Below are 16,006 nucleotides of genomic sequence, written 5' to 3'. Positions count from 1 at the left end.
TTAAGTTTTATAGCTTCATATTACGTAATACGTATGAACGCCATAACGATTTTTTATTTTCCATATGGTCGAATTATTTAAAATTTTTTTTTGTTTTTACTCCGGTTCTTATTAAAAACATCAAACATTTTCTAAACTGAATCGTTTTAAAAATAAGGGAACTTCTTAATTCGGCATTGCGTTATCCATTTTTCAAACGTCAAGATGATCTTGGCCATCCGAACAATTATTAAATTACTTTTTGTTCACAGAACATCTAAAACTTGCTTTAGTTATTTTGAAATTTAGCGATTTCATGCTTTAAAGTTAAAAAAATAATTACGTAAGGCATCTGGCAGATCACTATTTGGAGCAGAATAGCCATTTTCTGGTTCTTTGGGTTGTATTTGTTCCTTTGTTGGAAGTGCTTCTATAGTAAACTTCTCTTCTTGAATGAATTTCATGTCGTTAGCCACATTATCGTAATGTCGATAATTTCCACTTAAATCTAAGGCAATGTCGGATTCGGAATTCATCTAAAAATATAAAGAGAGGTAATTCAGTTCGATAATATCTCAAATACTTTAATTTTATATAATATACTAACCATATACCCGTTAGCGCTGTATTGTCCACCTTTAGTTAATGATGCTGTTTCTTCTCTGTTTCCAGTAAACCAAGCTCTCAACCATGTCCAGCCACCAAGAAGACGACACAGACCTAATAATATGGCTGTAACTAATATACTGATACTAATCAAAGCAAGAGCTACTGCCCAGTCACTCATCTTTTAAGTGATATATATATTTTTGAAGTTTCTCGACCTTAAAGATAAAAGAAAAAGTTTATTTATAAATTTGTTTTATTTACATAATAAGTCAATTAATATTTGCTCTTTATGTTTGAATAATAGTTATCTTTAATATGTATTAATCACGCGATGTATTAATTCATAAAATTTAATAACTTAGAAAATTACAATCTGTAAAAGTTACGGAATAAAAAGCAGGTCTTAATTTATAACTGCTTTTTATTCTTCAGATTTAAACATATATTTCTCATAAAAGCAAATTATATTTTCGGCAATAGAAATTTTTGTATTGTATGTAAAATTTGCTCAAATTTTATTTGCTTTTTCGTAAATTTATAAATTACTTCTTGTATAGAATGTATCTGAAATATATTTTAATAAAATTTGGCAGTAATTCAGTAAAAATAAATAAATAAATAAAATAAAAAAAACAGGGAAACAAATCAAACGATAACAAAATTTGGCATAGAAGAAAGATGAAAATTAGTTGGCTACAGACATCGAATTTACAGAAAAATCTACGTACAAATAACATTTTTAATGCTTTTTTCAGCACGTTAGAACAAGACCATCGTAGTTTTAACGATTTTTGTTATTGTACTTGTGAGCCCGATCCATAAAGGTCAACACGTCAATAATGATCATCATTAAGTCGGCATAGACGAAAGGGAAAGTATATAAACGTTTGAATGAATAAACTTTCCTACTGGAGTAGAATTCGATATTATTAATAGCACCCAACTACCTAACAAAATAGCATGACAAATATTATATGACGGCATTCTATAAGAGTTACATGTGACATTTCTCTAGAGAGTAGAGAAACTCGTGTGCCCTGAGGGATGATCTTGTAAATAGTAGAGAATCTCAGAAGACGGAAGGAGAAAAATCACTGTCGTTAGGATTATAATACAAGTAGATAAATACTGAAAACACAAAAACATTCGACATAATGTAAAATCAGATTATGATTGTTCGATTTAGTAAAAAAAACTGTTAATTATGATTACATAATCATTAAAAGATTGAGACTACAACGAATAAACATCATTAAATTCTCATCGTACATTAAAATACAAACAAATAAGTTAACGTATAAGTTAATCTTCAGGGTCAAAAATCTTTAATGACACTGTTATCAAAATCCATCAGACATTAATCACGAACACGTGGCAAAATTTAATTATAAATGAATAATTTACAATATACAACGAAAAGGACATAAAACAGAATAAAAATTAAATTTAATATGTGAAATTATCAAACCTAATGGCGAAGCTTAGCATTATGCATAAATACCCCGAAGTTATGTGCCACATATGATATTATTAAACATGGTTAGATATTAATTAATTCAGACAGATAATTACAGATAAATTTATGAATATTTATCTATCGATTTAATTGCTAGTTCTGGCTTTTCCTTTAGCTTCGGAAATCGTGCGGAAATGCACCTTTTACAGGCTCCTTGAGCGTAATACTTGTGGTGTTTTCGATGCACGAACGTATGGGGATGACATCATAGCCCTGATATCAGCCGCGTTATAACCACTACTGTTAAGACTTTTAACGACACGTGACTAAGGATGACGTCAGCGCTAATTTTCGACTGTATATCTAAGCGAAATCGACGGGACGATGAAATAGCAATAAAAAACAAATATGCAACGTATAGAAATTGGGTCAAAAACTGAGCCGAATGCGCAAACAGTTATAATCTGTAACATGCGGCATGCTAAAAAATCTAAAAGGCGACTTACCTGCCCTTTCTAGATGGTCCAGTTTACACGCAGAGCATGTTATTCTCTTTTTAAACTCACAACATCGAAAAACGTCGTCATCGTCACTCTGCCACTAACGAACCGGCTTTTCACTCCATACAACATGGCGTCATTCGACGCGGGAGAATACGGCCAATGCCAGATGACGTCATCGGTCATGTGACGTTTTTCTTCCTCTTAACCTTTGACATATTAATAAAAGTAACGAAAATTAATATCCGGCGACGAACGTTTAATAATCTTTATAAATTCCAATCGAAAGATTATGCTTAATAAACAAATATTAATACGTCATCTATCATAGCATTGGCAAATATCCATTGGCAACGATTTCCGATCGATATTAGTTACGTCACGGTAATTGTCTTTCGCTTATTGGTTCGTTTGATTAATCGGAAGGCGAGAAGTGAATAATGAGGCTTTTACATTTAGGATTTAATAAGGAAGTATTATTTAAAGATTCGCCTAGCGTTTAACGTCACGCGATCTTTATTTTCCACCGACTTTCGCTTTACTATTGTTAACGTAAAATGCCTTAAAACGAACGTTCGGAAATTTTTGTTTTTCTTTACGACAAAAAAATCTAATATCATAAAATAAAATATTGGTTATTTAATATTATTTTATAATAAAACAAACAGTAAACATTTTAAAATGTTACTTAGCGTGTAAATCTGCCTTATTCCGTTTCTGTATGTGACTAATCAGAATTTATCACATAATATTTAAGATAAAAATAATATATTTGACATTAGTTTATTCGAATTCATTTTGTCATCATCTTTATATATACCCTTATATATAAAAGTGTATTGTGTAAATAACAAATATTTATATATATTTATATCATATATATTGAATCTAATTATATTTGTATAACGAATTAAAATATAAATATATAACGGAAAATCCTTAAGTGATTACTTAGTTTACAATAGACACATCATCTTTCAAACCATCAAAAATATTTTAAATTTAAGTACAGTACTTTCTTCGAAAGATTGATCTAAGATCGTAAGTACTCGAGATTAAAATATTTCTACTAGTTTGACTGGTGTTGTGTCTATTTATGAATTAAAATATGCTGTCAAAACAAGTCAAATTGTTCGATATTGCTGTTAAGTGGAAATTTTCAGTGAAAAAAATCCAAAGATTGACTATTTATTATCCAGAATAGATCTACTTTTATATTATCTGGCATTACAATTTTAGGGCTTGTGTTAGTTGATTAAATATTTTTAGTTTTTATGTAAGAAATACGAAATGATTCGTCTTTATAATTTTTTGAGATCGTTTCTTAGAAAGTATAAATAAATTACAAACAAACATTATAAAAATCCCTTGATATAATTTATTTACACGTTTTTTTTTTATTTACACGACATACATTGCAAATTCAATAACATGTTTTGTCATTTTTCCATTCACATTCGTTCATTTATACATTTATAATATAAACATCTATATTTTTTAACAGTGCATTTGTACAACAATTTAAGTACAAAATTTAGGGAAATTAAGAATACCCGATATTATCAAAGGTTATGTGTGTATATGCCATGGTATATATTTATATATAAATTATTTCTGGGAGAGCGGTGCAAGATATGAGGATATTAAAAGGAAAAACTAAAAAAAAATAAAACACGTAGGATGGGTTCATTCATAGGTTACAAATATGTTCGATTCGGGGTAAATAATACGAATATTTTTTAAAATATAAAAAATTTAACACAACAATGTTAAAACTCCTCTTGATTTGACACCATAAATACGAAATTCTTTCATGATTCAAACTGATTAATCCATATGACGTTTAAAGCAATAATGTCTCAATTCAAACGAACAAACAAATACATAGTCGATATTATACTATAGAAAATGAACAGCGAAAATGCATCTTAAGATTACACTAAAATTAAATTATAATTGAAACATATTTATGATTAAAACCATCAATTCCGCTTCTTAATATCTTTATATGTATATAAAATATTACGAAAAATTGCTAATTTCTTTTATTATATTTTATAAAAGATATTGTAAATGCAGTATGCTTTTTCAAAACGAGATCTTTCATAAAAAACCACTCCGAGTAATGACCTAACAAAGTTTCTTCGGCGAAATCTCCAAAATAATTAAATATAAATAAAATACTCGAAATTCATTATAAATGTGCACCGAAAAAATAGTAATTAATAAGCTAAATGATACTTTGTATCGGATGTGTTTTGGACTCAACCCGCTTTTAAACACTCGATTTTTTTCTTTTTTTTTAAAAAAATGACCCGTTAAACAACGCGAAATAACTTAATGCCGTCCAATGATGTCTAATCATTGAGCAAGCCAAGCGGACGAAAACTAACGAGAAGGCCACCGATTCTCTTAAACCACGAACGAAGAAACGACATGGATAAAAAAAAATACGACACATTTACAAATATAATGGATGCCACATGGCAATAGATTTTCTCGGATTGCACAGCATGTCGTTCCAATGGGCGGCACCCGTTCCGTTTTCGTTAACACCCAGGACGCAAGTCCCGAAAGCCGGAACACCGTTTCCATGATGACAATTGAGAACGTTAATTATCAATCGACCATGTTTTAGCTCCTCTTCGGCTATATCAAAACACAGGGCTTCGTTCCACACAGGATTATTACAGTGCTTTTTTGTCGACGTTTTTTTCTTCTTGGATTTCTTTTCGCCGTACAAACTTACTTTGACGAAGGAATCTGTAGATAGATAGAAATTAGCACCTAACAAAACTGTTTATTGTACGCGATGAAGCGATTACCTGGTACTTCCTTAGAGCCGGGAGCGACTAAGTTCGAAGCCTTCAGAACGACTACGGTCAAGCGACCCGCCGATGGTAAATAATTGAGAGACAAGAGAATTTCTGGACGGTCGGTCGAAACCTGTAAGTAAAATAAAAATACCGTAAGCACCGAATAAAAATCAATCGACACTCAAAGAGGATCGCTTTACTTTTTGCCTCTTGTCTAAATCGCTCCATATCTCGATTTCCGTAGTCACGTCCAAGTCCGCCAGAGGGATGCTTACTTCTCCCGTGACATCATTGCGAGAAAACCTATCGTAATCGAAGAGTTGCAGCAAGAGCGTTCTGTCGGCCAGTTCGTCGTAAGTAACGGGAAATTTAAAAATTTCGTCAAAATAAGGATCGGTAGAATTTCTTCTGATAACCGTTTGTCTCTGCTTATTATCTACTTCGGGTATCATTGTCACTTTGACGTAAGGATCGTTAAAACCGTTCTCTGACAGAATACCCAAGTCCAACGCTAGAAATAAAAAAGCTTATAGTTCTAAATACACTGACGACTGACTGAATATAAAGATACAATTATTTTAAAACAAATCGTTTTCATTCATTTCTGACCTTCGATCACGTGTATGATCAAGTCGGAACGATCGAAGTCGTATTTGAGTTTGTAGTGGAGTCGTCCGCACTTCGATTTCTCTCGATTACCCGGCGTCGATTGGAAGAAGACCATGTCTTTCTTTTTATATAAATCCGGTTGAATTGCACCTAGAAAATAATTACGTTCGAAAACATTTAGGTAACGGTAAAAACAAAAAAAATTCGTCCGAATCGTGTTTACTACGCCATCCGCCATTTCTACAAATTAACAAGGTGCGATATTTATACAATTCCCGTAAGATTTGGTATAGCAAAATATTATGTCCAAAAATGTTTTTTTCTTCATATTTTAATTGACAATTTGTATTCATTTTAAAACGAATGGAAACGCTTAGGTATCCAGTAATTCGTTATTGTAATTGAAATTCTCCAATGCGATTTAAAGATATTAAAGATCGAGAAAGACGATCAAATATTTGTACAATATTTAATCAGAAAATGCTGCGAAAGTTTAAAGGAGAATAAACCGTAAGTAATGTTCTGTTGCGCAATCCAGCCGTACAATTAGTATTTTCAAAATTAACAAGCGACAATTATTTTCCATTCCTAATTAGATAACGGAACAAACGGAGTATACGCGATTAAAAATAACCTTTCGCGTGACGTTTTCGTCCGATCGACGGATAAATATTCGATTTTCGAAATATTTTCCGATCGGTCGACGGATGCGAATTTCACACGCGATCACGGTTTAAAAGGATTAACGATTAACGACGATTTGGTACGGGCGAATGTAAGTAGCGCGAGATTTTTTTAATTGTAAACTCACCCAGGGGACTGGCGGCTCCCGGACTAACACCGGAGTCGGAGGGGAGAGAGAAGGCCGGCGAGAGAAGAGGAGAAAGAGGCGAAAGAGACTTGGGTCTGCCGGAAGTGCCCGGAGAGGGAGGTCTGAGCACCGCTTCCGAAAAAGGCGAAAGGTTATCGGGAGACGGAGTCCTCGGATGAGGAGACAGAGGGCTGCGCAATTCGTTATTGGTCGACTGTTGACTGTCGGATCGAGTGCAGATGGAGAGACGCGGGATAGCTCTCGCGTCCATGGACCTAGCCCGACTGACGGTGGGCGATCTTCTTCTGGCGGTGGGCAGCGAATAACTGGACTGCGACGAGGGCACCTCTTCCGCCACGTGCACGTCCGGCAACGACAGGCGAACGTGGACGTTCTCGGGATGCGGAGAAGCCTGGCAGTTGACCGAAGCCGACGGCGACGTTCTCTGCGGTTGCTCTCGGAAGATGCTGAAGTTCTGTAAAATCATATCATAAAAATAGTTAATAACCGTCCGCCGTTGGACCGATTTCCAGATGGAATGGTCCGTCCAAAGCCATTGTATTGCTAGAAAAGAATGTATTTAGAACTATTCTAAAAATACGTTTTTCATCGAAAAAGATCGACAGATGTACGCGACGTCAAAAGTCGATTTTTTTTTTAAATATTTTACTTTACTTTTCCTTTTCTATCCGCCTTTTTCTTTCTTTCTTTTTTCCAATTTAATATTCACATTCCGAATCCTCCGTAATTTTCTCATCGTTGTTTTATCTTATTATGCATTCCGCTTATTGACTATTCTCTTAGCGGTAATCAAATAAAATAATATTTTTATCGTATGATCTAAACGCGGCAACGAAAGCAGTTTATAATTTATTTATACACACGTATTTATAGACAATTAATTAATCGACTGAAAATGTTTGACTTTTCCGTTTTCAAATGTATATATTTAAACTAATCGATGTATCCAATACCCTGTTTTTAGTAACAAATAAAGCGGTGCTGATACGATCTTTTTCTTTCTTTTAATCAGTCCGAATCTTTTGGCTCGAGCAAAAGGCTCCATTGGTGAACGTCAAGAACATGACGAGAACGTCGTTCTTTTTAAAATTTCTCTTAAACCGATTGCCTGTCGAGAACGTTTTGTCGGATCGTAAAAATCAATACGATGTTTACGTTGGATAAAAACTCACCCTTAGCACCACTTCTTTCCATTTCGCCATCCCTAAGCTATAGTGGAGAGGTATAGCCATCTTGTCACTAACATTCACGTGACCTATGACGCAAGTGCAATGTCCATCCACCGCCGAAAAGGAGGGAATCTCTCTTCCGTTATAACGGCTCTCGCAATACTTCGATTAATTTTCCTGCGCAAAATTAATCCCGCCCGAAAAATTAGCCCGCGAGATTAGTTTCGAAATATTTATTCTCCGTGCACACTTGTAGAATTTCTTACGACTTAAGAAAACTTGTACAGATGGCGACACTCGATTTCAATTTAGTTTTTCCTATTTAAAAGCATTAAAAATCCTTTTTAAAATGCATTAAAATTACGAGTATACAAAATACTGTAGTATAAAAATATAAATAAATATATGTCTTCATTCATAGTCAACTGCATCCATTATTAATCGATCAATGAACTGTACTGTACATTGGAAAGTGTTTTTCGTAAAATCTGACAAAACTTAAATGTCATCGGATTAAAAAAATATATATATATATGATATATTGATACAAATTTATTTAGAAAAATAAAAGAGTTTTTATAAATGAGAACGGGAAAGTAATTTTAAAATGACATTTAAAAATGCGCGATAAATATTTTGAAATCCGTACAAAAATGTCGTTTATCCGGACGTCTGGGCCGTTTAATCATTTCGAGTATCAAAGTGGAACCCTTCGACCTACAACTAGATTTATCTACAAAAGAACGTTTAACAGCGGTAACGAGGCGATTTATTATACGATTCACGTGATAACGATCGTACTTAAATGCATCTCCGCCAGGAATAAAAAATGAAAAGAGCGATCCACCTACCTGTTGCTGCGATAGCGACATAGCGACGCAACCTTCTCTTAATAGCACTTTGCTTTTCTCGTTACATCCTTGGCCAAAAGATGGCGCTGAGTACATAGATTTGCGATTGCGCGAGTAATATCGATAGAGCACGACTGTCACACTGACGACTAGCGCCAAACCCACACCTGTGGCGGCGCCTAAAACTGAAACTGATACCATATTCTAAAAAATAAAATAAGAAAACAATGAATATTAAATAATTGATAGTAAAATTCTATTGCTAGTTCTTTATTAAATATATATATATATATATATATATATAGCCTATAGGGGAAAATTAGTTTTATAGCAATACTATTTATAAGTTATTTCAATGGTAATGCTTATCATTTTCTTATTTCATTAAAAATTTTTAAATCCTATTGTTAGATTCGCTAAACAATATATACAGTAGTTACAGTTATAGTTTTTCCTTAAAATTTATTTTATCAAGTGGATAAGGAATTTTGTTATGGAAATTCCCTTTTTTTTTCACAATTGAAACAATTTATCAATGTTGACTCATTTAATTCTATGTAAATTACGCTTGTAATGAACGATTTGAAAATATGACTTAGCTCAAAATGTCCTCAAGGATTAGCGAAAAAGCCAAAAATCCTAAAATTTGTACCATTTCTACAAAGCAAACTTTTATTTAATGTTTACAGTTCAAAATTAATTTCAATTAGTTAGCATTAAAAATTGGTTTAAATTTTATTTGAATGCATTCTTAAATATTAAAATGATTACTTTTTTCGTTGTAATTGTTCATTGAGCCGGCTTGTTCTACGTTAAATGTCATATACTGTAATTATATAAGGATACTTCTGAGAAAAATCTTGAACAAGATTCGAATCCAGACTCTGCCTATGGAAATAACGAACAGCCTGCGTTTCCAACAAAGGAACAATTTCCTGTATTAATTTTACTTTAAATCTTTATTACAGTACGAAAAAATATAGCCTAACAGAGATACATCTCAGCATTTGTTCTGTGAAGCAATACAAGATGAAAATTTTAAAAAATAATAAAATATTGAGATGATTTCCGTTGTTTATTAAAGGTTATTTCAAATTAAAATATGCATAAAAAATAACATTACACAGACACAAATATGTAGCCTATATATTGAAATTTTTTAGTGAGGAAAATAATGTTTAAAGAAAAATTTTATTAATATTTGATAGAAAGAAATGCATTATTTTCGAAAAAATGGATAATATTAAAATGCTTAATTTATTTTAGTGAAGACAAAAAAATATATACTTTTAATATATAGAAGAAAGCTTTAAAAATATATTCGACATTCATTATTCTCAAATATCGATTTATTTAAATTTTATTCTTTCCAATTCCTCAGCAAAAATTTATAAAATATTTTTTATTCAATCTTTTTATCTTTAAATTCCCTATTTCAGTTGATTCAGTTACCATTTAATTTATAGACTTACCTTTCACATTCATGTAAATAGTCGATTCCATTTGCAATTCACTTAGATCAAACATATTTTCAATATAAAAATGTTTATTATAGGTAAAATACCGAAAGAAAGAATTAAACATATGGAATTAGATATTAGATAGCAATTGATATTTACGGATAATTCAATATTTATGTTGTCGAAGCTAATTTATTTTTTATTTATGATTTATATAATACTTTTCGATACGTTTATTGCCACATATTTAAGATTAATTTCAATTAAGTAAACAACTATTAGAAAAAGCTTATATAAGATGAATAATAAAAAATAGCCTTTTAATAAAGTTACATAAAATTCAGTATGCTCACATTTCTTTAGTAACCAAGTGTAACTGTGTTACGATCAATATTATTTTGAATGAAGTCAATCTGACAACATCATTCGTATTACGAATTCTTTTCTTCCAAAGTTTTACTATATCGAGATAAAACACAATTGCAGTTTTTCGTAACGTAAATAGAAGAGAGATGATTCCATGAGACAACAGAAGATTCTAGCATTTCTCTCTATTTTCTAGAATAACTAGTATAAAATTTTGTTATTTCCACACAGAGATTGACAGATCGATAACCAAAATAAGAAATAGTTTCCAGAAGTAATTGCGTTTTTTACGAAGAACTTCAAAATGAATATTCAAAAATGCTCAGATACATTTTATACTAAGACAATCGTAAGTACAGTAGAGTAATTAAATATCATTAATTAAACGAATATATGTCGGAAAAATTTTTCGGGCGATTCAGAGAAAGTATTATTAGTACTGTATAAAGTTTCTGTAAGTTACTTATAAGAATATATAGCTCTACTAGTGTTAATCTGATCCTTATAGATTGATATCAAAAGATGCATGTACTGTGTATGCAATAGATTGTCCAAATCAACATGTTCTAGTAAACGTTGAACAGTATGTTTGTGTGGATAAGCTGTTGGATAGGATTTCCTAACCGATAAAATAAATTACATTTTCGATCGTAATTTACAAAAAAGCAAATTAATTTATATTTATCAAACATGTATAAACCTTTATCAAACCTTTAAACATAGTAATTGACTTTAAATATTATACACGTAAAAGTAAAAGCTACATAAAGGTTACACACGTAGAAATAGTTTTAATTTTTATTTTAAATATTGTATTTAATAATATTCAACTGTATTTTCCTGCTCCTTCGACCTAACGAATCTGTTTTCTGTTACTGGTTGTTCATCTGCCAATCACGTTTTCCGGATATGATGACGAGAAACTCCAGAGGAGTTTTGCAAGAAATAAGAAAAAAACAAGCCGATTATTATTCAAGGCTATTGTCTTGCTTTCACTCATCATTTTCCTTCTATTTTGGAACAAAGCTGCCATACATTTGTATAAACAAATTGATTTATGTACTATACGGTACAGTTCAGAAGAATGCATATACTGTAAATAAAACAAATTACTCTACAAGTTACTTTTACTAATAATAGTATTAATAATTTTTGTAGCAAATTATTCTTGTTTTTTTCTGAATTTAGTTATTTCTAAAATTATTAGAAATTTTCATTAATGATTAATGATAGATTTGGCGAGCTGTTTTATTGACAACTTTGTATTGGCTGTATTTGCCATCCACAATGAAATAGGTTTTATTTGCTTAACTGTTATATATAACAGAGGGAAAGTTAGGATATCGGTCAAAAAATTACCTCCCCTAGATTTTTTACATTTTTTGGAATCACAGGAAATGCAAAACATTGGGATTTTTTCCTGTATACTGTAGATTGATGTTTTTGTGTGGGGGCACGATTTTGTTCATCCACTTTGAAGCTTAATGACTCCTGTGTCTTTTGTTGAAAATGACCGCAAATTTTGGGGAAGTTTGTGTATTAGGGAAATTAATGCTATTAAATTTTGATGTTTAAAGATCGAGGTGATGGGGAGATAGAGGGAGTCACGTGTCGTATCTCAAGTGGAGTCGAGTTTAACGAAGATTTTACGTTGTTAGCATTTACAATTTTTTAAAATAAAACACATCTCTACTCTCAAAATGAAGCTTTTTACTATTTTATAATAATTAATAATACAAAACTTATTTTTAATAAAATCTTATAACAGATGATGTCAAACACATTTTTAACTTTTTTGCCGGGAAAGTTATGCAACTCCTTTCTGGATTTTTAACTTTGCGTTTGCCTTGACTCATATTGAAGTCAGTTATCTATAAAAAAAATTTAAAAATTACTCTGGTTTAAATGAATTTCAATATCTGATTATTGTCACTTTTCCAATAGCAATTATTCAATGGCAGAACAAAACATTGCTCTGGAACTAGGTGAATTTTTAATGAATAGAGCTGAAATAATTATGGTAAATTGATGAATTTATCATAATTATTATCATATCTATATTTAAGATAGAATACTTTTATACGATATCATGGATTGAAACTCGTTTTTAAAAATAAATCACAACTGTATATTTATAATTTTGGAATAATTTCTGATTGTACTAAGAAAGCATTTTATAAATCATATACAGTAGAACCTCGATTATCCGGACCTCTATTATCCGGATTTTCGATTATCCGGATTGTTCAAAATAAACAAAAATTATATGAAGTTGCTAATTTGCACTTGACGAATTACGATACTGTTTATGAACGTGATGGAATGCATAACTTTTTTTCGTTTCATCTCACCCTGCACAGTGGTCGTAAACTCTTAAATATATTTTGCGTCGTAATAAAAATATAATTTGACATACGTATTTATAAATAATTTATATCCAAATTACATCATTTCTATGACCAAGGGCGGCGTATGGGCAACTTGGGCCACCTCCTAAAATGCAGTTTCAACTGCTTTTTATTTTATAAAATCCGTCTTCTTGCGCCACCTTTTAAACAATAGGTAATCTGTTAGCACTGGTCAGTAGTAGTCCAAATTCAATACGAACGTTTGTTTCTTGAAAATTTTATCACGATTTAAATACAGTATTTATTTTTAATATTACCGATATGTCATCGAAAAGAAAACGTGTTGTATTATCATTAAAAGACAAATTAAAATATTTGTTTCGATTATCCGGATTTTTCCTTATGCGGACTACCTTCATCCCCAATTAGTCCGGATAATCGAGGTTCTACTGTACATCAAAATTATTTTAATGTATTAATCGTGTTTTGCTAAAAAATTAATATAAAAATATATTAATGTAAACAATAATTACAATGTTGACAAAATTGTATTAATATAAATAATTTATTAAAAATTCTGAAGCGAATTGTAATTCCTTTCTCTTAGTTTTATCTCATTAAAATCACACTCCATATATGCAAAGCTGATCTAAGCGCGATTAAATAAATTAAAATATTCAATATTGATTCGTTAGTTAATTTTAAAAGATTAATAATAACAATGAAATATAAATAAAGGAATTTTTCTCCTGTATTAAAAATTTATTTCTGTTGCATTTAAAGTAAGTGTTGCATTATTTATCTCTTTATGGTGCCTAGACAATAAATCGAAATTAAATAATACCCATCGTCTATTTACAAAAGAATTCCAGCAATTCATAGAATAAATTTACTTGGAATAACGAAATAGTATTAAAGTTGATTTTTCTTTTATTTTGTGTTTTCCAAAATTCAAAAACAAAACATTAAATATTTTCCTGTAAAATTGTAAATAGATAAATGTAAATATCAAATATGTTTATCGACAGTTTTATATATCTTCCGGCTACAATTAAAATTTATTTCTTCGTTAGGAAGTAGCGTTAAAATTTTTTCTGAATTTTAAATGTAAATAAAGCTAAATTCTTCAGTAACTTTTCCTGATATATACTGTATTATCAATTGTCAATTTAAGAATTAGTTTTTCCTTTTTAAGTCATAACTTTTATATATAAAAATATGTTTAATAAGGTAAATAGTTAATAAGTTTAAATGTTTACAATTTAAATTTACTGTTCATAAATATAAATAATCAATACTCAAGTAAAATTTAGTTTTTAATTTTAATTAATATTTATCAATTATTGCTTTAAGATGCAGCACTGTTTAATTTTCTATTGTAAAAATTTAAAAAAAATCATTAACTTATGAAGGACTGTACTCATAATATAATTAAATTTTTCTATGATAGAATATAGTAAAATAAGCTATAATCATGGTCAATGTAAATTTTTAAACATGTTTTCATATTTCGATAGTTATTTTGTTAAGTCATTTATTGATTAAGGAATAAAGTTTAATTTACATAAATTCATTACAAAAGATTTTTCCCGTTTGACACTTGCATTGGATCACTGTCAGAAGTCCTCATATCTCTGTAAAATTTTATATATTTAATAAAATAAAAAATATTTCATTTACACGCAAATGATAGGCTTGTTTATACGAGTTTTAACTATCATAAAAGATGAAATTTATCTTAAACATTTCTCAAACAAAGCGTAAACTATTTTTTCATGTAATTTAACATAACGGTTTAAAAACGATAATTCATCCTTGTTTCTTGTCATAATATATCATTATCATATAAAACGTAATTTTTATAACCATTATCATTCTAAAGTTGTTTGTAAATCCCCAACTTTTACGCGATAAATTTGCAAAATGTTATACGGGTATTACAGAAAATGATTGTTAAAGTTATCGTTTTTGACATTTTGCGGAGTTAAATCGATCCGGTTTTTGTTTTACAAGATGTTGTTTTTGATTTGAACAATCGATAAATTTGCAGAGCGAGGAAAACATATAATTTGTTTTAATTAGAATTGGCAAATCAATAATATTTTCTACTTTTATTTTTTACATCTTCAACCAGTTAAGGACTTGTTTACTTTGAGGTTTACTGCTACATTCGACTGAAAGATTATACAATATATTTTTTAATTTTTAACATTTTTGCTATTGTCATAAAGCTTTAATAAACTCTCTTTTAAGAGTTATATAAAGTTCCAAATCGTATGAATAAGAACAATGTGTTACTTCCTTAAGTGCTAACATCAATTTGTCTGTCTATGCTGATTGCATAACACATTTTCAATAATTTCACAAGATATTTTCAAGAATATAGGCTAAATAACCATAACTTTTCCAAAGTAGACAGTTCTTAAAGAAAAACGTATAAAGCTGAAATGGAAATTTTTATTTCAAGTTTATGAGGAGAGAATCATTGTAATATATATAAAAAATAAATGAAATTAATAACATTAAAAGTATCTTTGAAATGTTAAAAAATTGGGTTAGAAAACTAACGTCATTGCACCAAACCACCCACGAGTAACCATGGAGATAATAGGTGTGACGCCATGATAGATTTATATCTGTATATCCCACATGACATCAAAAGTTCTGGCAAACATAAATTTTCACGGTATCAAAAGAATCGAAGGTATGTCCTAAGGGTGAAAATCCCCAGAAGAATTCCAAAACACCTTTATAATTCCAGAAAAGTAGTCGCTAGAGTGAAACGTACAAGAACGGACAGACAAAATGATTGTATTAACTTCATAGATTTGAGCGGCCTACACCGTTGTAAACACGGATAAATGAATTAAAACACCATTGATGCCGCGATAATGCAATTTTGGTTTCAATGAGATCACGCAGTTGCAGTAGCTCGGCCGTAACAGCTTATTATTTAGTAATCATGTGATCGTGGAATTGCTTATTGGTTTCTTGATTAATATAGATGAATA

The 16,006-nt window shown here is 30.5% G+C and overlaps 2 protein-coding genes across 4 annotated transcripts in view; both read right to left on the bottom strand.

Moving 5' to 3' along the window:
- Window positions 1-2,734, bottom strand: part of LOC111623893 (synaptotagmin-7-like) — a 32,206-nt gene extending 29,472 nt beyond the window's left edge. The window contains exons 1-3 of the mRNA XM_023366624.1: window positions 2,551-2,734; window positions 587-803; window positions 323-515 (exon numbers count right to left, since the gene is read on the bottom strand). Of these exons, the coding sequence (XP_023222392.1) occupies window positions 323-515; window positions 587-766 (373 nt within the window). The 5' untranslated portion in view covers window positions 767-803; window positions 2,551-2,734. The remainder of the gene's footprint in view (window positions 1-322; window positions 516-586; window positions 804-2,550) is intronic.
- A 1,181-nt stretch (window positions 2,735-3,915) lies between these two features.
- Window positions 3,916-16,006, bottom strand: part of LOC111623900 (synaptotagmin-5-like) — a 30,392-nt gene continuing 18,301 nt past the window's right edge. For 2 of the 3 annotated variants that reach the window (XM_023366631.1, XM_023366632.1), the window contains exons 2-7: window positions 8,822-9,025; window positions 6,781-7,255; window positions 5,970-6,119; window positions 5,561-5,871; window positions 5,370-5,490; window positions 3,916-5,307 (exon numbers count right to left, since the gene is read on the bottom strand). In XM_023366631.1, coding sequence (XP_023222399.1) covers window positions 5,006-5,307; window positions 5,370-5,490; window positions 5,561-5,871; window positions 5,970-6,119; window positions 6,781-7,255; window positions 8,822-9,022 — 1,560 coding nt within the window. In that variant the 5' untranslated portion in view covers window positions 9,023-9,025 and the 3' untranslated portion in view covers window positions 3,916-5,005. Of the gene's footprint in view, window positions 5,308-5,369; window positions 5,491-5,560; window positions 5,872-5,969; window positions 6,120-6,780; window positions 7,256-7,973; window positions 8,350-8,821; window positions 9,026-16,006 lie in introns of those variants that run through there. The other variant, XM_023366633.1, reaches the window with a different exon arrangement.

Source organism: Centruroides sculpturatus, unplaced genomic scaffold (assembly GCF_000671375.1).
Source record: "Centruroides sculpturatus isolate CEXI.00-Female unplaced genomic scaffold, Cexi_2.0 scaffold250, whole genome shotgun sequence".
Taxonomy (NCBI): Eukaryota; Metazoa; Arthropoda; class Arachnida; order Scorpiones; family Buthidae; genus Centruroides; species Centruroides sculpturatus.
Note: the sequence above shows the minus strand (reverse complement) of the source record. Positions and strands in the feature narration are given on the sequence as shown.